Genomic DNA, 23,066 nt, shown 5'->3' on the forward strand with positions numbered 1-23,066 from the left:
AGTTACCTTTCCTTCTTTGGCTTTTCAAGTCCGTAATATGATCTCTGTAAAGAGCTCAATTTTGGTACTCCAGCAAACATTGCACAACTGATTTTAACTGAGGTTTGGATGCCCAGCTTGGTCAAGCCATGTTGAAAATATTATGTTTGGTACATAGCATACCTTTTTTTAACATCTTCAAACCAGACATTTGGATGCTAAACCTCACCCCAGGACTTTTAGAGCCAGGTGAGCTAGATGTAGACTACAAAGTAGCTCACTATAAAAACCTATAATACTAGTTGGTGGTTCTCCCTTCCTACAGATGACCCACCTAATTAACATGCCGTTGAAGTGTGTTTAGCTAGGAAAAGGACTGAGGTATGGATGCTAGCATGCTGATAGAGCCGATATGTGGCTGCATCAGAGCTTCAAAATAACTGTCTTCACGCTGGGCCAAAATATTTTGTTGACATACATGTTTGTTACCAGTATTCCATGATTAAGAAGGAAAGGGAATTAAAAAGTTTGAGAGCACAAGTTTCAGAGTGGTGAATGGCCTACACAAGCCTGTAATTCATTATCATTCTTCAATTGTAAAAATAAGTGATTGCAAATAAGTGTTTAAGTGCATTGTTATATCGGGAGTGACTCCAGAGGTACAGCCTAGGATCTAATGCTAAATGTTTGTGAGTCTTTACTATGATCTTAAGTTTTTTTTTTTTATATATAATTCCAAGTGTCAGCCTAGAGCAGCAGCTATGAATATGTAGAGTAAGCAGTCTTATGTAAAGTATGTCTGTCATAGTGTACATCCTGTGTATTCTTGTATCTGCACTTTTAACGTACAACATCTTGTTTTTTTCTAGCATCACCATCAACCTCACCCGCAGGTGGTGCAGCCACAGCTTCAGCCCTCACAGCCACCGGTTCCCCAGCTGGTTTCACCACTAATGAAGACTTCCCCACCTCCACTTCCACCGCCTTTCATACCTTCCCAAGTCCCAGTTATGGATCAGCCACTCCCAGGAAGTATGTTTGATGCCATGGCACATTTCAACCCACCTCTGATGCATCTGACACAGCAAGAAATACCACCACAACTACTGCCTCAGCCAGAACCTAGCCCCCCTCATTTGAATCAACATACAGTGGTCTCACCTCCAGGTAAGGGGGTTGAGGAAAATGTGGAAATTCTACAGCTAAGCAGTGTTCCTTGACACTACAGGAATATACATAGGCAAAACATAAACAAAGCAATTAATTACTATGAATCATAAATGTAGTGCAAACGCCCTGCAAGCTGTGCTGAAAATGTGCTCAAAGAAAGTATGCTTATACTTAAGTACACCATTGGATAGCTAAGTGTGGCAGACCAGGCCAGGCATGCTGTGGTGGTTTATGTTGACAAAAATGCTGCACTGAAGGTCCGCCCTTTAGGCTTCTCAAGTCTATAAGAAGTTAGGCAGTGAAAAAATGGCGGTATAGTCCAACATTGCTGGCACTTTGTTGTAAAAAAAAGAATACGTTGAATTAGTTAAATGTGCTACTACAGGTGACTGTACTGTGATTGGTTCATACATCAGTAATGTCTTTCAATGCAGCCTTAAATCGGCTTTAAAATGCTAGAGAACTAGCAGCGGATTTCTTACCTTGGAATAATCCACCAACATGAGACTGGATATAGTAGATTTGTGAGCAGTACCCCTGCATGCCGGTAGGTAGCATTGTTTGGCTCCACATCTGTGTTGTCTGCACCAGAAGTGAAGGATGTAGTACCTGTATAGGTGCCGCTCCAGTATACTGACATCAGTTCATTCCTCTCCGCAGCAGATAGCGCTGATCCGGTCTGAGCTACTCTGTCATTTTTTGACCATTGTTTTTTTGTAACCACTTTTTTTTATTTTTGTTTACTCTTTTTGAGGGATTTCTCTCCTGGTGTGAGGATGTCGCCCATGCTATGTGGGGCAATGACAGATCCCACTTGCTGTGTTTGTGGTGTTTGGAGTGTGACCACGACTCCAAAACCTGTGAGGACTGCCGTGCCACGCATCTGAAGGGTCAGTCGGAGCTATCCCTCAGCTCCTCGCACCCCAACGTCAGACGCCCCCTCTCAACGCTCGAAGTCTATCAGTTGAACAAGCATGCTTCCCTTCAGTAATTCCTTATCGGGTAGAGAGTCTAGCTGCAGAGTCCTTAGCTCAGAATACTCCCCATGCATCAGACTGGATTTGGTAAAAACCTACTGTGATAAACAGTCACACTATTTCTGACAATTTGTAAAGGTAAGAATTCTAACTTTAGGCCTCTGCAGTCACATCGTGTGTAGAAAAAAAAGACTCATGAGTGCAGTTTGAAGATGCATGGAACACATGCTAGAGTCAGATATTGACAAGCATTCAGAGCACTAAACAATTAGAGCATAACATCAAGACATGATACTTCAACCTTCCTGAGTGCAGTTAATTGTGCTGCATGTCAACAAGGGGTGACTGGCTTTAGAGCAAGGGGATGATTTCCATTTTGAAACCTTTTTCAGATGTTAGAGAACAGCCCAAAATGTACTCCTGTTTAGAAACATTATTTAAAAAATACAGATTTTAAATTGTGTGCGCCCATCATGTGACGTGTCCAATGACAGTCCCCCCAGACCACAACCACTTAAACTTTGACATTTGAGCCAGCACACTACTCTGCATTTTCTAAATCAATGCTCCTCTCTCCAGTCCACATGCTTTGTCATGTTGCTTTTTTCGCATAGGCATTGTTCATAACTTCCTTCCTTTGGCTGTCGGGGTAGTACTGTCACCGCCGGACTCCGAGTCCTGGACAGAATTCGATACACATGTAAAACGTCCATTAAAGACACCGGAGTATAACATCTAGAGTAGAATGCAGGTATAAAGATGTTCTTAAGGAGCCTCTTTATATTTGAGGTGAATCCCCTAATGATTAAATGGTAGTTTACTTATTCCGAAAGAGCCGTTAATTTAGGCACTAGTGAATGACAACCTTCAGATAAAGAAAGCAAGTGCCTTAATACTCCATGGAAGTTGGTGGCAGTGGATATTACGACCTTGTGGTGCATTCCGAACTCCCACACACTACTCACACTGTTTGACCATGTTCAATGGGTGAAAATGGACGACCTATAACTTCTTCCTGAAAAATATCTAGAGAAGAGTGAAAAAATTGTCTCAAAAAGGAAAATCCTTACCAACTCAGGGAAATGCTTCTCTGTCTGCACCAGCTCAACACCAGTGTCCTTTTACATCACAACACCAGACTCTGTATTTCTGGGTTTTGTTCTGAAGTACAGCAAACCTTGTTCAGTGATATGTATTTGTTCAGCCCTCATGTGGTTTGACCCTTGAAAAAAATAAAAAGGATATCTATACATTAAAGTCCAAGGACGCCCTACAACACCACTGACCGTTCCAGTGCTGTCCACTAACACTTCAAGTAATACTTCGCGTAGACAGACCTTTCAAGATGTGCTGTCTTTTCGGAAACAGGAACAGCTAGCCCCAGAAAACTAGTCCTTTCAGTGGGGAGGATTTTGAGGGAACTCTAGAGGTTATGGCAGAGTCTTTCATTCACAGGGCGGCTCCTCAGTATCTAATTTGTCGCGGTGCATTTTCCAGCTCACAAAACATTGTTTGGAGGAAAGCTGAGGGGACTGCCCTCAGAAGTAGCATAGTGGGACTACAGACTTGGGTATTGTTCACAGTGCTGCATGGCTACTCCAAGTTAAAAAAACTTTCAGGAAATGTATCCTGTTGCTGAAACAGATTTGCTTCCTGCTAAGCAATGGTGTTATCTAGGAATTGCCATTACATCCGAGGTGTCAGGGCTTGATCTTGATTTACTTGCTAATGACAGAACAAGAATAGCGTACTTCTTTCCATCTTCAAATGTGGGTCCTGTTAAACTTCCTGAACACTATTAATTTCAAGATGACCGATCTACAGGAAATTATCCCTCTCCTGCAAGACAGCGACTTCATGTTGGAATTTGTCCACAGACTCCTCTCCTATATCAATATCCCTAATTCATTTCCAATACATTGCCTCCACAGTAGTTACAGTGTTAGTAATTCATGTGAGGAAATGGGGTGTTTTATATGGAATGGGCTGCGTGACCTCACAGTAAAATACACTATCATCCCTTTAAAGACCAGTCAGGTTTTGTTTGTCAAACGTTAGCTTAACCCTGGATATCTGTGCCTTCGAGCTGTCGGGCTTCCACAAAGCACAAGGTGTTCAGCATTAAAACAGCACCAAAACAATTGAAAAGGAAAGATATTCGACACTCGGAATAGGACACCAATTTATAAAAAGAAATTATATTTTTATGAATTTATGGACATCAAAGCTAAAAAGATCCACCGGAGGCATTGATTTTACAAGAAACAAATCAAGAATGTTCACGTACCTGCAAACAAGCATTGGCAAGTTCAACGACTTTGACATCTAGAAACTTTTTAAAGAAAACTTTGGTCAAAGTAGAATATGGTTACTTAGAGTTACTTTAAATGACCAACTCCAGCAGGGAGCCAGTCAGGGGGAAAAGCAAGGTGTGAAGAAAGTTGCCTCAACAAGAAAAGTAGTCTTCCGTTTGTGTTAGTGACCTCTTGCCATTGACTTGTATGAAGTGGTCCTGATGCAAGGATACAGCATACTGAAGATACTCTGTGGTGGACGGAGGTCTTCCTGGGGCAACTCCTTGGTTTGCAGTCCTGTCGGTCCACTCTTGCCACAGGGGTTGATGTCCCTCAAAGTCCTCTTTGGTGCAGCTAAAGTCCAATCACCACTGGAATACTGGTCACCGGGCACAGCGGTCCCAACCAAACTGCACTCCTGTGACTCCCAGGTCCAACAGACATGTATGCAACTTTTGAGCATCGGTTCTCAGTCTCTTGTGCTGTACTGCGGTGAAGAGCGAACTCGCCCACGCACACCTTTCCAGCTTTTGTGACCCTGTGGTGCACACTGAAAGTCAGCCAAATGAATCTTGGAATCTCTGCTTCTAGCTAGGTTCAGGGGATGACTTAGTCATGAGCAGAACACAGCAGGCACATCCTTTCCTTCGCTACCATAAAGAGCAGCAGGTGTAGTCTAACTTCAGTGCAACCTCTTCTTTGCCAGATCTAGTGTCAGCAGGGCAGTCCATCTTTGGTCCTCTTCTTCAGTCAAGCAAGATCAGAGTTCTGGGTGCCCCTTTTATGCCCAGAAGGTGCCCTCAGGGGAGTTTGTGGTCACTAGCCAATGGGCTACTAGGTTCCCTCCCTCCTGATAACTTCCTATGAAGTGTGCCATCTATCTATACCAGTTCAAAAACAACAATTGATGGACAGAATGTAGAACAATGTCATACATTCACCCCAGTACAGCAATCTGAGCCTAAATCCATTGTTTTTTTGCGCTCCATGCCATTCCAGTTTGAACCCAGCCATTGGCAAATCAGTCTTGACCTTGCACCCAAAGGGAACAGTCCTGCCCGAACTGCCAGGCCAGGTCCTCCCTGGGCTGGACTGTTCCCATGAGGCACAGGGTCAAGACTGATTTGCATATGGCCAGGTCTAAACTGGGGTGGCATGGTGAGCACAAAAATGATGGGTACGTTCTTTGGGCCACTGACACAGCTGCAACTAGATCCTCCTTGGCTAAGGGACACCCTGTCAACTGCGTGCCCCGTGTTCCACTGACCCCTGCTCCTAAAATACCCTGGTGGGACTCTGAGTCCCAGGTTACATTGCGTTAATCACCAGCAACTGCTGCGAAGGGAGGTGAGTCCACCGCGCTTCAAAGCGCAGCCTTGACCTCCGCAGCGCGGGAAGCGCCCGGGCTAAGGGCGGGCCAGGATAAAGCTGGGCTGGGCCCACTCCCTTAGTCCTGTTTACTGAACCAAACTTAATTGCTCAGTTTCTCCTGGAACTGCTTTATGTGAACCATTGGGGGGTTTGTGAAATCTCACCAAGCAGCACGTAAGACTCTCCGCTTTTTCCTATTCTACCTTGACTTGAGCATTATTGGACTGTGGCTAAAGTAAGGCGGGTGGATGAGAGGGAGAGTACACCAAGGTCTATGCAGAACTCTACCTTTGACCAGTTTTTAATGCAGCTGCAAAGGTTATAGATAAAGAAATACTTGTAGTTCAACGCCGTCTATCAATAGAGGGAGTCTCTGATATATGTTTGAACCAGGATTTAACAACTGATGGGCAAAAATGGGCTACTGTACCAGAGAGTCATATTTTAGAAAATCTGACAATGACTTAGTTAGCCCTGAGCTGCCCTCCAATCGTTCCCAAGCAGTTACAGTTCCTTGTCCCCAGTTAAAAGAAAGAGGAAGCTTAAACATTTAGAGCCTGAATTAATAGTAAATACCAGATCAAAGAGAAAACCGAGACAGGCCCTCAGTGGGGGTAATAACAGGCCTATTGTTTTATCACCAGTTGAAATTAGCCCCTCTCCCATGATTCTGTCACCTGTAATCTTATCTCCACAAGACATCAAGCTTCTATTGGATGGTTTTGGTGAAATAATGCAAAATAGACTACTACCCATTTTGAATAGGCTTGATAACCTAAAAAATAATGTGGAAAGTTTGAAAAAGATACTCTCAACTCAAACCAGGGAACCAATTAATCATGGTTTATCTGAAAGAGACACGTTCGTGATAGATTCCTTACCTTAGAATATTCCCAGGTGTCCGACTGGATCCGGAAAGTTTTCGCTAGCATTATCTCTGCGTGTCAGTGGGTGGCGTTGTGCGGCTCCCCGTCTGTCGCTGGCGTTGTACGCGCCAAGATGACGTCACCCATGCGCACTGACATCAGTTCTTTCTTTTTCCGCACCTTTAAGCGCAGATCCGGTTAGAGCACATACCTTTTTAAGGTTTCCAGATCAGCCTTCTCTCTTCAAGTCCCCTGTTAGTCGTTTCTTGAAGGGCATTACACACATGTTCCCTCCGATCCCCTTTATAATGCCTCAGGGGGACTTGAATCTTGTGTTGACTTATTTGATGTATGCTCGCTTTGAGCCGCTTCACAACTGTCCTTTACCTCTTCTCACCTTAAACACTGCTTTCCTGGTTGTTATCACCTCTGCCAAAAGAGTGAGCGAGCTCCAGGCTCTTTCTTCTAAATCTCCTTTCCTTTCTGCTCATCCGTACAAGGTGGTGTTAAGGAACCGTCCTTCTTTTCTGCCCACGGTTGTTACGCCTTTCCACATCGGCCAGACCATCACTTTTCCCACCTTCTTCCGCTTCCGCATCCTTGGAAGGAGGAAGAGAGGCTCCGCCATCTGAACCCAAAATGTTCGCTCTGTTCTGTCTGAAGAGCACACAACAGTTCCGGGTGGATGATCAACTCTTTGTTGGCTACGTGGGCGCCAAGAAAGGTCGAGCTGTGCACAAACGAACCATCTCTTTGTGGGTCGTTCTGTGTATTAAAGCCTGTTACTCCTTGGCTAAGAAGGAGCCTTCTTCAGGGCTGCGTGCCCATTCTACTACTACTCTGGGACGGGGAGTCCCTTTGCAGGATATCTGTCAGGCAGCTTCCTGGTGCTCGCTGCATACCTTTACTAAGCATTATTGCCTTGACAGCCAAGTCCGGAGAGATGGCTTCTTTGAACGTTCTGTTCTCCATGACTTTCTGGTGTAATCTGGTTCGCAGACCCACCACCGGGGTTGGTATTGCTGGGGTATCTATTCTAAGGTAAGAGATCTATCACTAACATTTCTCTTTCAGATGTACAAGTTACTACTTGCGTAGCGATATATCTGTAAGAGACATTAGTTATTGATAGATTCCTTACTGCCCCACCCATCCTCCCTGTTCTGCGACCTGATTTCTAGGGTTAAGGTCATCCCTTTTAGGGCCCAAGTTTTATGCACCAATGGTCAGTATCTTGCATGACTCTGCGTTCCTGGTGCGGAAAGTTGTGTACAGAACTGACGCCAGTGCGCATGGGTGGTGCCTAAGTAGTCTCCGTGACTTCATCTCGTCGCGTACGACGCCAGCGATGGACTCTTCTTCCTACGTCTTCACCTCTCTTCAAGGCTCCGAGGTCTGGTCCAATGTCTCCATGTGTCAGCGAGCTTTTCAGTGATGCATGCGGATTGCCAATGAGGGCCCTTTTTGCATTCCACTTACTGGTGTGGTTCCCCAGTTTTACACTGCTCCCTTCTTGGTGTTCAGATACTGAACGATATCTCTCTTTCTGGACAAGGGTTACTTTCCTTCCAATCGGAGGGTGTGGTCTTGAACTCTGAGATTCTCCCTCCGTTTCTACGCCTTGGAACTTTGCTGCCTCTGCTGCCCCTTCCTTCGGATGTGCCTCCTTCATTAAGAATCACCCTATATTATATCAGCTGGGCATACGGGACGGCTCTTCCGTTGTCATTCGTCCTAGGTCTACACCCTGCATATCTGTATCTCGTGTGTTGGTTCTCACAATAGTCTTCAAGGTGCCGGGTCGGGCAGTCTAATGCTTATTTTAGCAACGCCACCTTGTGGTCTCTGTGGCTGTTTGCTCTGTGCATGTTTCTGTGGTGGCCCGCATCAACGTGCTTCAGATTGTTACTGTTTGCCCCTGTTCCCCCTTTTGGAACTGGGTGTGCACTTGGCATGTTTCTTGTTTCCGCCTGCACTTCTAAAAGCATTGCTGAGTTATACTTCTTGACCTTTGGTTCTTGGCTGTAGCCTCTCTGGCTTCCGTGGGCTAGCCTGGTAGGCTTTGGTTGCATCTCTTCATGTTTCTTCTCATCCTTTGGTAGGTGTTCACATAGTGCGCCGTTAAGCTGAGAGGGGTCTTTTTTCCCTCTCTCTCTCTTTTATTCTGGTATATGGCTGGTGCCGTTTCTACCTCTCATGCTTGTACGGGTACGGTGTAGCGTCATTCTGGCATTTTTGGGATGTCTTGCATCTCGTTATCTTTTGCTCTTTCGAGCTAGTTGGGTTGCTGTCTGGCTGTTCCGCCACAGCCTCCCCCACTGTCCGTCGCTCTGTTGCCGGCTCAAGTGCTTGACACTTTCTGTTCTGTCGCAGACCCACCTCCCCCTTGGGGTATGTCTGTGGAATTTGTTTTAAGTTAAGGAATCTGCGGCTAGATGTCTCTATCAGATGTAAGAGTTACTTACCTTCGGTAACAATGCATCTGGTAGAGACGTTGTCTAGCTGCAGATTCCTTAACGCCCACCCAGCCTCCACGTTCTGCGAGGACCTTACCAAGTGGGGCTCTCCACTGGCCTCTTTCAGTTACCATTGGTTTTTCTCTTACTGGTGCTCACATTGTTGTGTCCCTTTGATAATTGCCGTATACAGCTGACTCTCTCCAAGGGGTTTCTTTCCTGTAAAATGGTGCCTTTTGATTCACCTTCGCCGGGAGATTCATCTTTCTTTTCTTTTCTTTTCTTTTCCTGCTGCCTTCCCTCCCTCCCGCCTTCTCTATTGACTCAGGGTTCTGGTCTCCTCTACAGTCGTCCTTTGGGGATCTGTTGACCTCTGTTTCAGACCTCCATTACTGTAGGGGCAATGCCAGTCATTTCATACCTTCCTGAAGTGGACTGTTGCTCTCTCTGTGCTCCGTTCTTGCAGGGCGACACAGTTCCACATGGTAATGACAGTCTATTTCTGTCTGTTGAAGGAAATTATCACACTGGTGGCCAACCCATACCTGGTGTTGAGAGCAAGGGCTTCACCTACCCTCCTCTCTCATCTCTCCCTGTCTGCATTAAGAGAAACTCATTAAAGAAAATAGTGCTTACAGACTAAATAAGACGTACTATGTACCAACAAAAGTTAAAGGTCCAGTCCATATGGGAGGTTACAAATGAAGACAAGGCGGTACTAAGAAGGGACAAGCCTATTAACGAATGAGTTCCAGTATTTACAAAGGACAGTGACACAAGCAGGACAAGCTTGAAGTGCTATCTGCTCATCTAGTCTCCGACTGTTGTTGTGAGACCATTTTGGACCAGATACCTTGTCCATTCTGGCAACTGAAGTGTGATATGTTCTGGATGTCTGAGGACTGTATGTGCTTGGTTGAGTTGAATTGTGTGACTGAAGGGATGTGTGGGAAATTGGTTGAATGATTGAAACTGTATTTATGTTGTTGTAATCATGTACTGTTACTTTTGAAAAAGATATTGACTTTATATTTTTATTAAAAAAATTAAATCAAATTTTGAATACTCTCTTCTGATTATGAAAATTTGTTCGTGAGCTGGTTCTGGTTAGCTTACTACTGACTATCCTATGTGGGGACTCTAATTGAGCCCGTTTCTGTATCTGAGGGGGCAGACTGTTTTGTTTTATTGTACTGTCCCCTAGGGTGACTACCTCTTTGGGTGCTCCCCTCCCTTTGGGGAGAGGGGCACATCCTTGTAACTATTGGGCTAATTCTCCAATTCGAGATCGAGAATTTCTAAGAGAGGGGTTCACCTCCGCTCTTTGTGACCCTACGGTTGTGCCAGGTTGAGGTGGACACTCCTACTTTGTTTACTAATTTTCACCCTGTCATCTGCCAAAAGTAGGGTTTAGACAGGGGTTGGGCATCTCCACTGGTTGGAGCTACCCAAATCAGCACATCGCAAGGTGAGAGCCTTTGAGGCTCACCACCAATTGTTGCTGTTCCTGCCAGGGGAAGGCTGTGAAGCACATCCACACAGAGCAGGCTTTGTTTCTGACCTCTGAGAGCACAAAGGCTCTCACCCCATGAAGTTGGAAACCTGTCTGTTGATGGCTGCCTGGCATGGACCAGCCAGCCAATACACTACAAGTTCGTCGTTTTTCAGGGGACATCGCTAAGATGCCCTCTTAGTGCAATTTATAATAAATCCAATACTGGCTTCAGTTTGGGTTAATTATGCTGAGACGTTTGGCACCTAACTTTCCAGCTTTGAGTAAAGCGATCCTAGAGTTCTGGAGGCCGGAATGACAAACTCTCAGCCCATGTAGTCAACATGACTTCACTGCACTTACAATGTCTGTGAAGGGCATAGACACTGTAGGGGCATATTGCTTTTGCAGCAATGCCCTCATACCCTCACCTGTGTGATTGTGCACCCTGCCTTAGGACTGTGATGCCTGCTAAAGGGGTGACTTACCCTTGCCATTGTTGGTGAGCACGGCACACAGGTATGTGCGCCCTGTCGACTCTTTAGTTTGGTCTGCACCAAAACACACAGCCTGAAATGGCAGTAAGTGGGTGTTAAGGTGAGGGGCTCTCTGAGGACGGCATAATACATGTTGCAGCCCTCGGAGGCCCTCTCTGGTCACACGGCCCTTGGTACCAGGGGTACCTTTTCCAAAGGACTTGCATGTGGCCCTGACGTGTGCCAATTGTGGAAACAAAGGTACAGTTTTGGGAAATAACACAGGTACTGGGGCCTGGTTAGCAGGGTCCCAGCACACACTCCGTCAAGTTAGCATCAGGTATCTGGCTAAAAGTTTGGGGGTAACCATACAAAAAGGGGCACTTTCCTACACTCAGGCTCTTGACTGCCACGCTGCCTATATGTAAGACAAAACTGCCAAGACTATTTTTTTGTCATTTGGCCTCCAGCAAAGAGCTTCAGCTTCATTACACTTCCTAATGATGACCTTAATAAAGAGTAATTATACAAAACAAGGGCACCCATCCGAGTCAGCACAGGACCTCGGGAAACATATTTACGAAGACAACAGTGGTCCCATGCACAAGAGAAATAAGAGCACGAAATGAATATAGACACAATGGAAGCTATATTAAGTAATGACTTGTCCAGCCCGACAGAGGTCCAATTTTTACTTTAAACAACAAATGTTTTGAAGGGATACCTTCAACAATTCCATAGAGAAGGGCACAAGCCTGTACCCAAACATATACAATTTGGCATAGTGAGGAGAGTAGTAAGAGAATAGAACCGAATTTTTAGGCAGAAGCTGTTGTTTCCTGTAAATATTACAATAACAGAAATTCCATTTAGCACCATTACTCGCCTAACATAGCAATTTGTACATTTCGCAGTATATGGTGTTTTAAAAGTCGACGGCGCTTCGGTCCATTTAAAGAATCACAGGGATCATCATCAGGACAGAATAGTGCCTAAACATTACAAACCATGATAGCCAGGGGTCTATGGTCAGGCTGATCCCCCTGGCTATCATGGCTTGTAATATTTAGGCACTATTCTGTCCTGATGATGATCCCTGTGATTCTTTAAATGGGATTGAAACGCCGTCGACTTTTAAAACACCATATACTGCGAAATGTACAAATTGCTATGTTAGGCGAGTAATGGTGCTAAATGGAATTTCTGTTATTGTAATATTTACAGGAAACAACAGCTTCTGCCTAAAAATTCTGTTCTATTCTCTTACTTCTCTCCTCACTATGCCAAATTGTATATGTTTGGGTACAGGCATGTGCCCTTCTCTACGGAATTGTTGAAGGTATCCCTTCAAAACATTTATTGTTTAAAGTAAAAATTGGACCTCTGTCCGGCTGGACAAGTCATTACTTAATATAGCTTCCATTGTGTCTATATTTATTTTGTGCTCTTATTTCTCTTGTGCATGGGACCACTGTTGTCTCCTTAATAAAGAGTAGACATAAGTAATATTTCCATATATTTAACGTATGATGGCACAGCAAGAGAAAAGGGGTTTGCTGGCCTCCCTAGAAACACAGACATAGGTCTGATCCCCGGTCAGTATTTGATGACCACCTTTTAGTTACTGATGCCACTGGCAATGTACCCAATCGGAATTTTTGGTAGAGTGATCACTTTTCTGCTGGATGAATTACATCTAAGAAGATTGCGGGCTGCACTATTGGTTGAATGACGTATTGTTTTAGCAAGGGGCCTGCTTGACTTAATTTTGCTTGTTTGCTGTATTCCTAGTATGCCTTGAAAGCCAATTCAGAACCACATTTTGTAATTGTTTCTGGATAGCGCCAGATATTTTTTGGGCGATTAATCATTGTGTCCAATAGCATGGATCTATATAATGTGAGCTCCCTGTGGGACGAAATGCAGACACAATATTTTATTGGTGCCAGTGCTGTTTAGTCCTCGATATTTTATGATGTCTAGATCTGCTCTCAAGGTGGCCGTCACTGTTACACCGCCCAAATGCAGTAGCAGTCGTAGGAAGTTGTTTTCAATGACTTTAAGGCATGGGGTTTTCCTAAACCCCAGATGCATGCGCCATATGTACTTGCCGCCTTTGCTTTCATGTTGTATGCCTGCATTACTGAGCCTACTTAATGATGTTCACATGGTTTGGCAAATTTCAGCACCGCTCCAGTGTGCTGGGCCAGGGTAATGTTGCTCTTGTATAGCTGCGATGTCCACAAGAGATTGCCATCTAGGCTTACTCCCAAGTAGGCATAGGTGGCGTCATGTTTTAGAGACTTATTGTAGACCTTGAAGGTCGCTCTCAGTTTGGTTTTTCGGTTGAGAATCGTGTATTTTGTTTTCCCACCATTGATGGTCAGACTTCTGGTAGGACAGAAAGACTTGAATCCTGCCAGTAGATGGTGCATTGAAATTACTGTTCTGGGAATTAGCACTGCGTCGTCAGCTAAGAGTAGTATTGGGATCGGCTCCTTGTTCATATTGCCACTTCTAGATTGAAATTAGTTAGAAATTTCACATCCTCATTTATGTCGCAATTAAAAATTTGTGGCGCTAAGACAAAGTCTTGCTTGATACCTCACTGTATTGGAATCTCTGCTGTGTATTGGCCTCTTGTGCTAATGGTGTTACCAGAACGCAGTGCGATTAATAATTTTAAAATAATTTCCAGAACTCACATCTCCTTTAGAGTTTGCCATAGTGTGGGGAGATCAAAGCTATTGAAGACAGTTTTGAGGTCGATGAATAGCAAATATAGGGGCAACTTTTTGAGACGGGTGTCTTTAGAGCAGATGAGATTTGATGTAAGTACTTGATCCACTGTGCTGTGGCCTCTCCTGAAGCCTGCCTGGTACGAAGATATTAAATCTTTCTTCCAACCACACATCCAAGTGAGATAGGAGCAGCTTCCCAAATATTTTTCCCACAACATCAAGCAAATGGATGGGTCTATAGTAACCCACAAGATCTCTGGACCCAAATTTGTGTAATGGCACAATTATAGATTATTTCCATGAGGGTAGAATCCCCTCAGGAGACCAATGTTATTAAAAAATCGGGTTAGTACAGGTAACCATAATGTAATGTGAGGTGATTTTGATAGACATCTGATGGAATTTTGTATGCTCCAGCAGATTTGTGTACCTTTTGAGCTTAAATTGCTTGGTCAGCTTCCTTTTGGCTGAATTCATCCTTTGACACCAAGATTTTAAAATGGGGAGAATATAAGTGAAAGCAGTTGGGGAATTGCAGGACTTTGAGATGGCTGTTGTATGTGGTCAGTGTTCCAGAGGTAGTTGTTGTGGGCTGGTTATTCCGTTCATATTAGCCTTCAAGTCCGCTTTCCCACTATGATGTTTTAAGTGTATTGTGCCCATTGTAGTGGTGTTGCCTTAAGGCATAGCCGGGTTCTGTCTGGCTGAGCCATTCATTTTGCATGGTGAATTGGTGCCTTCTTCCTGGTGAAGAATTGTGAAGTAATCGATCCATAGTAGTGTGCTTACGTTCAAGTCTAGGTTCTTTGGAGGACCTTCGCAGCCCATCTTACAATCTTCCACAATTCTTGGGTTTTCTTGATGTTATTTCATCCAGTAGCGCTTGCCCAAGCTTTTGCGAGTGGTGTCTCTTCTTAAGCTATACCAGCTGTTTATACTGCTTTCTACAGTCAAGAAAAAGCTGCTCATTTTTCTCAGACAGATGTCGGTTTTTCAAGGCTGAAGACAGGGTCATTTTTAGCTTTAAACATTCCACCTCTTACCAATCCAGGCAGTCAAGAGACAACTGTTCAGATGCAGCATGGTTTTGAATTTTTCTCACCATAGCCGTCCGTACCAGCACATTTTTAACCGTTTTAAAGTGCTGTTCCTCCTCTCCTATAGCTTGGTTTAGGAGCATGCTATGCAATGACATCCATTTATAGCTAGACATGTAGAACTCTGTGTCGCATTTATCGTCAATGACAACAATGTTTTTCCTGTTCGATTTCAGATCAATATTTAGGCCACTTGCATATTTGTTGGCAATAGGTGCATAACCGCTCAGATCTGGATGCTATAAGCCCAGGATTAATGGATTGTGGTGCTTTCAGTCCTGCCTCGAATTCTCATTTCAAGTAGCTGCCGGGCTTCAATATTTATCGCCATGTAATCAATGGTACTTTAACTGTAGCCAACTCTAAAGGTGGAGTTTGGGGGGTTGTCCGATGGTGGTCGACCATTCAGTGGGTTCATGCCTCCCTCAACTGGAGCTTCAAAGATGCATTTGCCCTTGTTGGTGCTCGTGCAATGCTCTTTAGATGGTAAGAATATTTTACATGTGCCGTCTTCGTCAACTATTAACTGATCCATCATTAGGGGGTGTATCTTTGTATTAAAGTCCCCGCATACCAATATGCAATTGTTTCTGTTGATTGAAAGCCCTGGTACCATGCGTTAGGATTCTGACTTCAGCACCTCTTCCAGTATTTTTGCCAGAACCTAGTCTTTAAAGAGCAGGAAATCGGCCTTGACCAGGGCCCACCGCCTGGTAGATATGTTGAGTTACTATTGAGATCAATAATGTCAGTTGACCATGTTTTTTGCAAGCTACAAACGTCTTATTTTGAGGAGAACAGCCAGGCCTCATCAACCATTTTTTACGTTAAGCCTGCTAAGTTCCAGCGGATGATCTTTAAGAATGCTTTCGAACCAATTTCCATGTTGAGGAATCTGGGTTTATCCTATAGGCAATGACTTACTTGGTTAGCCAATGATGGTATTATTGGTGGCAAGTAATCAATCTTTTGGTGTAAGGGGAGTATTTGTTGCATTCCTGTTAGTGTTAGCGCTTGTTAATTTCATGTTGCAATGTTTGGTATGCAGAACTTCAGGCCGGTTAAATTTGCTCGACGCCGAAGAGGTTGGTTCGAGCTAACTGCCTCTTGCAGTACTGGGTTAGAGCTTCGGCGGAACTTGTGCTGCTTGTCAGTGATGTTTACACTTGGTTGCTCTATAGGTAAAATTCAGTTTTTGGCATCTCTGTTGAAATACCCCAAGCATTCATTGAACTCGCATAGTTGAGCATTTCGTTAGTAAACTTCACTCTGCCCCTACTGTTCATGTGGATTCTCTACCACCTGACTTACTTGTTGGACCCAGCTTACTGGCACCATATCATTTTGTCTTATATGTTGCAGGCCTAGTAATCAGTTTTCGAGTCGCAGGATGTTACCTCTAATGAGGATATCTTGGCTCCCTTCCCCCTCTGTGTATTCTGGAGTGAATATGATCATCGCCTGCTCCTTAACACCTTGGCTGCTAAGGGTTTTCCCGCTGGGTGCTGCTTCTCAGGATTACCATTGTTTGTGACAAGGTCAACTCGTCATAAGCACAGGGCAGGTAAAGCCCATGACGAGTTGACCTTGTCACTAGCATGGAAGTGGTTAACAGAGCTCATGGTACCCTGGAAATCATCACAAGGTGCTTATCTGCATGTTACTTAGCCTTGGAAATTGTGTTGGTCTTCTTCTGATATCTATTATTGGTGCTTGAGCTCTATCATGCATTGGGTCTATTAATTTTGCCATGGTGTGGTTGCTGTTTCCACCAATTTCTGTTGCCAAAAGAGGACTGAGGCTCAGCCCTATCCTAGATCTTCGCCCTCTCAATGCTTCGCTTCACAAAGAGTTTCAAAATACCCACCCTGGCCCAAGTCTATTCTGCTGAAGATCCTCGAGACTGGATGGTAGCTTTGGACCTTTAGGACTTTCACTTCCCCGTCCTGCAGGCCCACCTGCATTACCTGCAGTTTAAGGTGGACCAGGAGCATTTCCAGTTTGCTGTGCTCCCCTTTGACCTCACCAGTGCCACTCAGGTGTTCACAGAAGAAATGGCAGTGATTGCAGCACATCTACGAAGGTCAGGGGTTCCAGTCTTCCGCTACCTAAACAACTGGCTTCTGAAGTCTGGCTCGCTCCGCGCAGTTATCATCCACCTTCAGACTACGGCAAACCTACTGCATTCACTGGGATAAACTATCAATAAGGCAAAATCACACCTGCTCTTTCTCAGATGCTCCCTTTTTAAACCAAGCCATTCTTTACTTGATGCAGTTCCCAACCTACCCTCCAGAGAGGACATTCAGGCTAAGATCCTGGCATTAGCGCTTTAAAGTGCAAGGTGGGGGGCGTGGCCAAGATAGCGGCATGATAGGGCTTGTTGAGACTGAGCTCCTGCCTGCTCCTGCCCTGATGTGAATTAAAGCGGGTTCTCCCACTGACACGAGCCCTGCCAAGCACAGCATCGCTGTCCGGAACTGGGGGCGTCAACGGGCGTGCTGTGAGTCCAGAGACCCCTCCCTGAACGCTGCAAACAACCTTCCGGACGGGACCTGCGGCCCGCTCCCAGCCCATCTGAGAGGCCACACGGTGTGAGGACTCACCGGACGGAGCGGAGGTGCGCGCCCCAGGGAACCGGCCTCAGCTGACAGCAGCTCAGTAGATTCCCACCGCCTCTCAAGGAGCCATGACGGGGAGGGGTGACACATGCAGGCAAGGCCCTTCAATCCCCGGTCTCCAGCAAGCAAGGTACTCGTCAGTGGTGCGAGACCCCAGCCTGTCGTTACCGCCTGCCTCGCACCCGACGACTTCCGACCTACCACTCGGCCCATGAAGCAGCGGCAACCCCCAGGTGGCAAACAAGACCCCTCACGCTCTGGAGCTCGTCAACCGGACATCGGGCGTCTCCGGGGGCCGGGGACTCCAGAGGGGTCGACAACCGAGAGAAAAGGACCGGTCGACCCAGAGCATCGCCCACCGGGAGGCCACAAGTCTAATCACGCGGAGCAGTGCACACGGAGCCCTGGGACATCTGTGAAGCGGCCATTGACGGCGTGCCCAAGTGCCCGGATCTCTGAAGGGCACGGGCCGACCGTATTGACGAAATCCAGTGCCCAGCACCAGGGTCCCGCCACGAGGAGAGCCAGCACTTTCCCCCTGACTGGCACCGCAGGGTAAGGCGAGCGGCCGCCGGGTGGTGGACTGTGAGGGCCCACGGAGGTGACTAATTGGGACGAAGAGTGCTGGTCAAGCGCCCATTGGGCCGACCTGTTCCTCCCCAGACTCTCCTAATTGAATACACTGCGTGAGGGAGCCACACCGACCCTGCACGGAGCACTGTTGTACGGGGGCGAAACGATCTTGGTGCCGGCGAGGGTGGGTGCAAGGGTGCCCGAGATTGAGAAACACCAACTAGCTAATTGAAGTTACACACGCCAGATGTGCCATCACTGGCACTGAGGAGGTGCCCACCGGGCTGTATCCCACTGACCACTGTTGGGTGACAGACCCAATAACTACTGACAGAAATCTCCGTCTAGAAGCGCTATAGCCTTGATCCTACGAGACTGCCCCACAGTTCCTCAACTCGATCTTCCTTACAAGGCGCAGAAGACCCGACGACACCCCCACGCTGCCGCACCCCAGCACAAGCCGCAGCAGTTCGATGACCTGGCCTAGCCTGAACGGGAGATCTGGCAAAGTGCCACAGCAGAGAACCTCCTCTCTACACACACGGTCCTTGGGCCAAAACAGTGACGCTCTATAGGGGCCTACCCCCAACGTTCGTCATCTGCCGGACTGCCCATTACCAAACCACCCTCCAGTATCGCCTTGCACCCCCCCCCCCCCCCCCCCCAGGAACCAGCGGTGCCCTGGGCTATGTCCACCACGAGGGCTAAAAGAGAAAAATCGTTAAAAGACCGGTTTACCCGCCTGCAGAACACATCCATCATGGAGGCTCGACGCCTGGGGGAGCTGAGTGTGCGGGAGAGGAGTCCATTACCCAGGCCTTCTTGGAGTTCCTCTTTGCAGCCCTTAGAGAGGACCTGCAGATAAAGAAAAAAGACCTCCCCTCCGAAATAAAACATTCGCAGGGATGTGGATAGCATCGGGCAAAGGGTCGCTACTCTGGAGGACAAAGGTGACAATAGGGACATCGAACTGTCTACCCTTAAACAGGAGATCTGCAATTTCACCTGGAGATCATGAAGAACCGCTCCCGGAGACATAACATTCGTATCTGGGGCGTAAAAGTCACATCAGACACTGAGAATCTGTTCGCCTTCTCCAGAGAGCTCTTCAATCATATTCTTGGTGCCTCGCCCGATGCCCCCTTCAAGCTGGATTACGCCAATTGGGTTGGACTGCCGATATCCTTGTCTGTTTGCATGATTTCAGGACAAAGAGTGGATCATCAGTAAGGCCAGAGCCATGCACCTAATCTCATTCCAGGGACAGACACCAATGATATTCCAGGACCTGGATCTCCTTACTCTCCACCAGAGATGCCAGTTTAGACCTGTCACGGACAACCTCCGGCAGCAAGGTGTCTCCTCCGGCAGCAAGGTGTCTCCTACTCATGGGGCCACCTCTTCAGGCACAATGGAAAGCTGACACAGCTAGGCTCTCTCACTGAAGCCTGCTAGTTGCTGGGACTCCCTCTCCCTACAGAGGAGGAGGAGCACCGCAGCACAGCCGCCGACCCGGCGGTCTCCCCATCCAGCTGGCTACGACAAGGTCGCCGAAGACGAAACCGACGGCCTTGAAGGTCAACAGGTGGTCCTTGAATTTATGCCTCAGTCCCCACCCCGACTTCATTGGCTAACTCAGTACACCGCTGGTGGTCTTCTGTGACCCTAATTACCATGACCTCTGCCCTCACACCAACGTAGATGCCATCCACCACGCTTAAAATTCTTTCCCTGAACGTGCGGGGTCTCAACAACCCAGTCAAACGCAGGGTGGTCCTTTCCTACCTCAACGCTTCCAAAGCTGACATTTGCCTCCTACAAGAGATGCATCTCTTGTCAAAAGACTGCCCCCGCCTCAGGTCCTGCATGTTCCCGACTCAAATGTTCTCCTCCGGCCCAACTAAAAACTCCTCCGGAAGGAGGCCGAGATCAATGGGAGGCTGCTCACCTACCTCTTTACGTTGAGTGGCATGACTTTCACTATTGGCTCAATATACGCTCCTAATGAAGGACAAGAGAAATTTATACATGCTGCTCTTACCGAGGCCACAGCTACAGCTGAGCTCCGGATACTATTGGGCGGGGATCTGAATCTAGTCTTCAAAAAACATAGTGGACAGATTGTGCCAGCGCATGGGCCAGACAGGCGCACTCTCTGGGGCAGGGTTAGCTCGACTGCAAGAGATAGACCTAAAGGATCTGTGGCACTGCTCCCACCCCCACAGCCGCTAATACTCATTTTATTCCAGTGCACACAAGACATACGCTAGGCTTGACTATCTCCTGGGCACCTCTACCTTGCATGCACTCATGACCACTACTGAAATAGGGGTTGCTTCACTGTCGGACCACGCACCAGTAATAGCCACATTCACTCTCCCTCCTCTCCAACGTCACTGGCACCTTCGCAGTGCTCTCCTACACCGTGCTGATGTGGTAGAGCAGATACAGCGTGCTATCAAAGATTACCTCTCACATAACTCCAATCAGGACACTTCCCTTTCGACTCAATGGGCAGCACTAAAAGCAATCATACGGGGAGAAATTATAGCAATCTCCACAGCAGACAGCATAGATCGCAGGCGGAAGAGGGATGAGCTCATGCAAAAAACGAAAGAGCTAGAGCAGATGCACCAGAGAACAGGGGTTCCCAGGTTATGGAGACAGCTAAAGGCCATGCAACAACAACTTGTCGCGCTAGATCAGGACAGGGCGGAATTCGCAGCCCTTAGGTTGCGCCATGCTTACTACACCGGGGGGGGGCCAGATGTGGGTGCCTCCTCGCCCACAAAATACGTGAGGCCAGACTGAAACAAGGGGTTCAGGAACTTCAACGGTGGGATGGCAGGAGGGTTACAGAGGACCCCAAATTTGCGGAGACCTTCCGGTATTTCTATGCCCAACTTTATACAGGAATGTCGCTAGACACCACCTAAGACGATGCATACCCTGCAGATGTCGATCTACCCACCCTAACTGAAACACAAGCAGAACATCTAGAAAGGGACATTAAAATAGAAGAGGTTATAGCGGCCATATCTCGTCTTAAAATAGGGAAATAACTGGGCCTTACGGTTACTCAGCTGCTTTTTATAAAACCTTTTGTGCACAGTTGGCCCGCTACTGACCAAGCTTTCTAATTCTTTTGCCCAACCAGGGGCGATTCCCCGGGGCATGCTCGAAGCCTCGATAGTGGTCATATCGAAACCAGGGCGAGACAAGACCGTCTGTGGAGTGTACCATCCTATATCCCTCCTTAACATAGACATTAAATTGTACACCGGAATCTTAGCGACTCGTCTAGCGCCTTACATGCCGGGGTTAATAGACCCCGACCAAGCGAGTTTTATCCCTCAACGCCAGACGAGTGATGACACAAACGCGCTCTACACCTCATAGAGAAGGCCTCCCGGACACAGGGGGAATATATGCTGCCCGCCATTGATGCCGAGAAGGCTTTCGATAATGTACTGGGCATTTTTGGAACCAGTGCTCAAACGAGTAGGAATGGGGGCTAAACTGACAACGTGCATTTTAAGCTTTTATCGGTTCCCCACAGCCACGATTCGCGTGAACGGCCACACATCATCCTGGTTCCCCATAGGTAGAAGTACGCGGCAGGGGTGCCTCCTCTCATCCCTTCTCTTTGCACTCTATATAGAGCCTCTAGCTCAGAGAAATTCTGCGCAATCCTTCGATAACAAGGATAAAATTCGGGAGCGACACCCATACTATCCGCTTATACGCTGACAATGTCCTGCTTTCCCTCTCAAACCCGATGCCAGCACTGGGAACCTGTTTTTTAGAGCTGGAATGCTTTGCACAGGCCTCTGGGTTTAAAGTTAACTTAGACAAATCCGTGGCACTAGACCTTTCCTTGTCATCCTCTACCCGTGTATGTCTCCAGTCGCAACATCCCGTACAGTGGTCTGAAGAGTCAATCCTCTATCTCGGGATCCAACTGGCCCCCTCTATCTCAGCTCAATGAAAACACTACCCACTCTCCTGCCTTTACGCGTCATACATCACAAGGGTGACATTAGAGGCCTGAGATAACACTAGTATTAAACATAATTTAACTACATTTCCCTCCCCACTCATCCCCATCTTCAACAATGCGGAATTCCAGCCGGGCATGGGCGAGACAGCAGGTGCAAGCTGGCGCTTCACGGACTGCCGGAATCTGGGTCATCTGTTTGATCTGGACGGAATCATCTCATTTCAACAGGTTAAATCAGAATATGGGATCCCTGAAACCGAGCCACTACGACATCTCCAGATCCGACACTGGGCACTGCACCCGGACATTAAACCACACGCTCACCGGCCTCTTTCCACATACGAAAAATGGCTCCTTACAGGCACGTCAGACAAGAAACCCATCTCTGAATTATATAAAATGCTCCTAGCCAGAAACACACATAAGTATAGTGGCAGTCGAGCTCGCTGGGAACGAGACCTTGGTAGGTCACTCAATCACAAAGAATGGGAGGGGGGTTTATTATAGAGCCCGCCACTCAGCCTACCACACGGGACTGAGCGACACAATATCGAAAATAGCTACTTACTGGTATTACACCCCTGAACGCCTCCATTTAGTCGACCCACAATAGAGCACAGACTGCTGGTGGGGCTGTGGGAAAACCGGCACATTGGTGCATGTCCTCTGGGACTGTGAACACCTACAGCCTTACTGGACTCAGGTTCTCGATGAGGTGGACAAACACCTGGACACACAAATACCAAGGTTTCCCGCCTACGTTTTATTAGGTCTCCAGAATCCCCTAACCTACCCTCTCAAATCCCGAAGAGGATGCCTAATCGCAATCGTGCTAGGCTCTGCAGTACAGAACTTCCTGATCCACTGGCGCACACCTCAGATCCCTTCATTTACAGGTGGGCCACAGCGATTATGGCAGGTTCTGAGGATGGAGAAAATGGCTCTCACACTAA

General features: G+C 46.9%; 1 protein-coding gene across 6 annotated transcripts in view; it reads left to right on the forward strand.

Moving 5' to 3' along the window:
* The window catches only part of BRD4 (bromodomain containing 4), a 1,320,550-nt gene that overhangs the window by 1,028,768 nt on the left and 268,716 nt on the right, over nucleotides 1-23,066 (forward strand). For all 6 annotated transcript variants that reach the window (XM_086960824.1, XM_086960816.1, XM_086960841.1 and 3 more), the window contains one exon: nucleotides 849-1,146. In XM_086960824.1, the coding sequence (XP_086816950.1) occupies nucleotides 849-1,146 (298 nt within the window). The remainder of the gene's footprint in view (nucleotides 1-848; nucleotides 1,147-23,066) is intronic.

Source organism: Lissotriton vulgaris, chromosome 1_1 (assembly GCF_964263255.1).
Source record: "Lissotriton vulgaris chromosome 1_1, aLisVul1.2, whole genome shotgun sequence".
Taxonomy (NCBI): Eukaryota; Metazoa; Chordata; class Amphibia; order Caudata; family Salamandridae; genus Lissotriton; species Lissotriton vulgaris.